Source organism: Myotis davidii, unplaced genomic scaffold (genome assembly GCF_000327345.1).
Source record: "Myotis davidii unplaced genomic scaffold, ASM32734v1 scaffold665, whole genome shotgun sequence".
Classification (NCBI taxonomy): domain Eukaryota; kingdom Metazoa; phylum Chordata; class Mammalia; order Chiroptera; family Vespertilionidae; genus Myotis; species Myotis davidii.
The window spans coordinates 167,320-172,855 of record NW_006296410.1 but is presented as its reverse complement, the minus strand read 5'-3'; the positions used below and the strand labels follow the sequence as shown (position 1 = coordinate 172,855).

The window sequence follows — 5,536 nt, the reverse complement described above, 5'->3', positions numbered from 1 at the left end:
GGGGGGGGGGGGGGGGGGGGGGGCTTCAGGGTGCGTGGGGACGAGGAGCCTGGAGCAGGCTCCTGGGAGAGGGGACATTGTGTTTGGACAGTGGTCAGTCCCTGCCGTCCAGGGCTGGCCATCTAGGGGCAGAGAGGGATGGTAAGTGTGTAAGCAAACAATGAAGTAAACAGTAAGGGAAGAGTTGCACTTACAGCTCATTATAGGTTAAAGGTCTAGTTCAGAGCTCTTAAAAGCCAGTAAGAGGAAGTCCAGCCATAGGTTCCCAAATAGGAAATAGAACAGGTAACTCGTGGGACACGGGACGTGGCAGTGCAGTTCCACTGGGACGAGGGGACAGCACGTGAGCTGGCCCAGAGGGGCCGTTCCCACCCCCACGCGGATGTGAGTCACACGGCGTCTGGCTCGGGGCCTGGGTGCTGTATGGGGAACACTCCCAGCGGCGGCTGTGAACCCCTGCAGCTCACTGTGGGGAGCTGTGCCTCCGATTGGCCTGAGGGCAAGCCCCAGGCTGAGCCACTGTAAAAGCAGGTGGGCAGGCACAGGAGGACCGGGCCGGTGAGGAGTGGGGTGACCACGCAGCTCCTGCAGACACCAGGTGCTGACAGCACGGGGGCACTGGGAGTAAAGACAGAAGGAGGCCGCCGGTGTGGCTCAGGAGCGAGTGGGCTGGGGCACCAGAGGGCCTCCGGCGCTATTTCCAGGAAAGTGCCCGAGCCTCAAGGTGGATTCTGGCCCTGGTCGGGGTGCGTGCCAGAGGCAACCAGTTGCTGTGTGTCTCCCATCGTTGTTTCTCTCTCTTACCCTCCCGCCCTCCCTTCTACACTCTCTGAAAAACCAATGGAAAAAATATCCTTGGATGAGGATTAACAACAACAAAAGAACCGTGTCTGCGCCCGTGTCGGGGAGAAGGTGATTGATGCTCGTGTTCATAAACAGGAGATGCACTGGCTGCTGGGGTGCAGCTGCTCAGGGTCCTGGTCTAGCAACGCTGGCAGGGACACCCGCTGGCCTGCAGAGGACGGCAGCGAGCAGCAGGCGGCGGGCGCTCGGGTGGGAGAGCGGGGTGCAGCGGCAGAGCTGACGACTGCTCTGGCTGTGGTGCCCAGGTCTGAGGGGTGGGGACACTGCTGGGCTGATGCCTTCCTGTCGGGGCCACTAGGCCAGGTGACCTGGCTCAGTGCCCATGACCCAGGCTGGCCTGAATTCCGGGTGCCGGGGGAGAGGCTGCGGGGCAGCTGGGGAGCAGTGCTGGTCATGGGGTCCGAGGCCCTCCTCCGGGGGCCGGGCGCCGGCCCAGCACACCAGATGGCTCTTTTCACACAGGAGCGCTGGCCGCCAGAGTGGAAAGCCCTGAAGAGCTCGCAGCTGGCCTGGCTCAGTGCTCCCTGGGGTTGTTTTTGCTGGAAGACAATTCCACAAGCCCCGTGGGCCTGGCCGGGAGCAGCAGGCGCCTGGTGGATTCGGACCTGCCTCCTTGGAGCCTCTCTCTGGGCCTGAAGGCAGGGAGGCAGGGCCCAGGCTGGGTCGGGGCTAAGGTTATTGGGGGGATGGGGGGAGCTGCCTTGCCGCCCTGTCCCCTGCTCAGGACTGTCCCCAACTTCCTGTCCAGGGCCCAACCTGTACTCACTCAGTGTCCCCACGGCCTTGAACGCCCAGATTGAGGGGAGAGAGCTGAGGGCAGTGGCTGCTGAGTTCCTTGAATGACCAGAGAGGCAGCCTGGTAGAGGCAGGTGGCTGGGCCGGGCCTGGGACTAGACCTGCGGTCCCCCGTCTCCCTGCCAGCACCACTGCCCTGCCCGCACCCCACCCCCCTCGCCCTACCCCGGCTCTGCCCAGGGAACCGCCTCGTCACTGCAGCACCAGGGTTCATGCTTTGTTCTTGGGGATGCAAGGCCCCGAGCAGGGTGTGCCAGGCCCTCAGCAGTCTCGCCCAATATCTGCCCACCAGGAGTTGCCCTCTGTCCAGTGAGCTCCCATGTCACCTGCTAAAGGTGTGTCCTCCCCGGACTGTGCCCTGCATCTCGAGCAGTGGGTGGTGGCTGGGAGGGAACCGTCCGGCTGAGGACGGCTCAGGCCGACGTGGCCCATCTAATTGATGGGTGAGTGAGCACAGCCACAAATCCAGGCCACACCGGGGCACAGGAGGGCAGAGGTCAGGAATGGAGTGGAGTGCAGGGCCACACGGGGCTCAGGGGCATCCTGAGGCCGTGGGGTACAGGGCGGGTTCAGGGGTCAGGGTGCTCGCACACGCTCAGGCTCTGCTCGGTGCCAACAGGGCTTCGGCGGGGCCATGACCGCAGTCGGCTGTGTCAGAAGACGGAAAGGACTTGCCTGGAGCTGCTCTAGGACCAGCCGCTTGAGAGCAGGTGAGCCACTGGCCAGGCTGGAGCTCAGCCCCCTGCCCACTAGTAGCCCCTCCACAAGGCCCCCTCCGCCCGCTGGCACCCCCTCCGCAGCAGTGCCCAGGCACGAGGCCCCCTCACATGAGGGTGGGGACCACTGCCATGCAGTGTCCCAAGGCTGCCCACTCCAGCCCCTGAGGCCATGAGAGCCAGCACGGAGACCCAGGGTCCTGTGAGACAAACCATGAAGAGAGGCTGGGCATGCCGGCTCTTTCTGGGATTTTTATTTCTTTAAAATAATTCATACAAATGGTTACAGTCACGAACATGATTTTAACCAAAATACTGCTAGCCTACCACATCAGCAGGATGGCACCGCACAGGCCAGAGCCGCGCTCGCACCCCTGGGCCAGCGCCGAGGGCCAGCACTGCGTGCTCCGCCTGCTGCTATGTCGCGGTGCCGTCTTCATTTGGAACGGGGGGTTCATGCCAAAATTAGGAAAGACAGCCTTGGTTTTGTTTCTCTAAATTATTCTAAAAATAAGACAAGCAGATAGAAAAACAATGCACTGTGTGGCATAGAAAGAAAACGGGGAGGATCCATAGTCCTGAGAAGTTTGCCAACTGCCGTGCACGGCACGTTCCGCGGAGAAGGAGCGACCGAAGGGCTGCTGACGCCCTCGGCCTGGTGGTGACAGCTAAGCAAACAAATCCTTGGTGATGTTCTAAAGGCTGCACACAGACAAGGACATTCATGATAGAATTAACTACTAACTTCTTTTGCTTAACGAGACGCAAAAACACGGGGCAGCATGGGCCCTCAGGACGGGACTAGTCAACGCGGGGAGGCCGGCGCCACCTCCGCTGCTGGGCGCCGGGACAGTCTCTGGAGTGCCACCGCCACCCAAGGGCGCCTCCTCCGCTGGCGCCTGTCCGAGGCCCGGCCACCGGCACCGAGGCTGCAGAGCTCCGCCCGCGCTACAACTGGTCACTCGAATGGTCTCTATCCGCCTCGGGCTTGACGGTTTGGCCGGGAGAAGGGGCGTGGGGCGGGTGGGACACCGGGGGCAGGCCATGGGACAGGGACATGGCGCTGGGGACAATGCCTTCAACAGCGGCTGGGATGCCGCTGGGAGCCACGCCCCCCACGCCCGGGGGGTACCTGCTAGGAAAGGAGGGAGGCCACCATGAGCCCAGTGGCAGGGCAGGGCGTTGCGCCCTAAGCTGTCTGCTGAGAGGACCCTGCCTGGGCCCCCTCCGCCTCCCCATACCCTGAGCCCCCTCGGCCTCCCCGTACCCTGCCCCGCGCCCGCCTCCCCAAACCCTGAACCCTGCTCCCAGCATGGCCTCCACCCACTTGGTCTTGTTCCCACCCAGCCTGAAGGCCCCCCTCCTCAGGCTCTAACTCCCGACCTTTGTGTCTCCTGGGTCCAGGGGAGCACAGACATCCAGGCCCAGAGCCCGGCTGAGCCCGTCTCCCCTGAGAGCTGTGCCCGAGACCTGTGTCCCTGACCACTGTCCCCGCCCGCTCACCTGTAGGCGGCCCCGTTAAGCTCGGGGTGCACGACGGCCGGGTCCATGCTGGCCCAGGGGGCAGCGGCTGCCAGGTGGTCCTTGTTGACACAGTTCTTCAGGCTGTCGGGGACCCGGCCTGGGCGGCAGGGCACGGGGAGGATGGTGTCCGAGTTACACAGCTGCCACTGGGGGCCCCAGGAGAGGCAGCTCGGTCGAGAACACGGGCCCCCCAGCCAGGCCTCCCTTCCTCCTGGCTCCCCTCAGTATGGGGGTGCCGTCGGTCTGGTCACCCCCACCCTGTGCTCTAAGTCCAGGCCACGCTGACAGTGTTGCCTGACTTACAAGGCTGGCAATGGGCGACACGTCAGCTGAACCCCAGGGGTGACAGGGAGGGAGGGTCATTAGGGAGGCGCGGGAGAAGGCCTGGGCTGCCCGTGCTCAACCAGAGGGAAGACCAGGCCCACCTCCCCAGCCTCGGCCTTGATGTCCCCCCAGGGCGGGTCCCTCTGGCTCCCTGCCCAGGGCCAGCACAGGACGGATTCCGCTGAATGAGAGGCGGAGGTGCTCCCACCCGGGTCTCCTGGTGAGTGCTCACCTCAAAGAGCCTCAGAGGGACCCCAGGCCCTGCTGGTGCCCCACCCAGCCCACCTGTGATGGCTCTCCGGATCTCCCGGGCCGCCTCCTCGCGCATCTCAATGGACGCCTGCTCGCTGTACCAGGCTGCGTGGGGGGTGCAGATCAGGTTGGGGGCATCCTTCAGGGGGCCCTGGCTGAAGCTAGGATAGCAGAGCGCAGGTCAGAGCCACAGCCCGGCACCCGCCCTCCATCAGACCCAGGGGTCCTCAAGGCAGTTACATCTGTCCCCAGGCTCCCGACCGCGGGGGGCGGGGCCTCGCCTGGAGGGAGCACTGGTCCCAGGAGCTTCTGGCTCTCAGACCCCAGGCCCTCCTGGCACCACCGTTTCCAGGGCACCACCCTCCCAGGCCGGCCTGTGCCGCAGACTGGCTTCTCGGCTGTGGGGCCTCTGGACATTGCCACACGGGGGCCGGCCACCTGGCACACCTGGGCAACCCGTCAGCACTGTGCCCTGGGCTCTGGCAGGTGCAGGCCCTGAGAGCTGTCCTGGCCCAGGTGCTATGCTGGCCGCCCGCCTGCTGAGACTTGGCCGGGCCTGGGGGAAGGTCCTCCTGGAGCAGGGTCGTGGGCTGGACACGGAGCCCAGTTACACCCCTGCCCTCGGACGGCTGGCCGCTGGAGGCTGCGGCCTGGTGGTGCATGTGGGCACCGGGCCTCACGTCATGGGTGCTGATGCCAGCTGGTGCGGGGCCTGAGCCCGGGGAGGGAGTGCCCAGCGGGAGAGCGCCGTCCTGGGACCACCCCAAGCCCTGCCAGGAGTCACCTGAAGGGCTCCGACTCGTGCACGTCCAGGGCCGCGCCGCGGATCCGCCCCTCCTTCAGGGCCTGGGCCAGAGCCTTCTCGTCCACCAGGCCGCCCCGGGCTGTGTTCACCAGGAAGGCCCCTTGTCGCATCTGGAAGACACCAAACAACACCCAGAGCACATCACCCCCGGCCGCCTCACTGCCCTGCTGCTGGGAGGGGGGCGGGAGGGCGCACTTGGGCACTTCCCAGACGGGCACCAGGCTGGCGGCTCTGCGGTGAGGCCTGGTGCCTCGCG

The 5,536-nt window shown here is 65.1% G+C and overlaps 1 protein-coding gene across 2 annotated transcripts in view; it reads right to left on the bottom strand.

The window, feature by feature from the left end:
• Positions 1-2,607: 2,607 nt before the first annotated feature.
• Positions 2,608-5,536, bottom strand: part of CTBP1 (C-terminal binding protein 1) — a 13,223-nt gene continuing 10,294 nt past the window's right edge. The window contains exons 6-9 of one of the 2 annotated variants that reach the window (XM_006771437.2): positions 5,260-5,390; positions 4,509-4,636; positions 3,879-3,996; positions 2,608-3,510 (exon numbers count right to left, since the gene is read on the bottom strand). In XM_006771437.2, coding sequence (XP_006771500.1) covers positions 3,324-3,510; positions 3,879-3,996; positions 4,509-4,636; positions 5,260-5,390 — 564 coding nt within the window. In that variant the 3' untranslated portion in view covers positions 2,608-3,323. The remainder of the gene's footprint in view (positions 3,511-3,878; positions 3,997-4,508; positions 4,637-5,259; positions 5,391-5,536) is intronic. The other variant, XM_006771438.2, reaches the window with a different exon arrangement.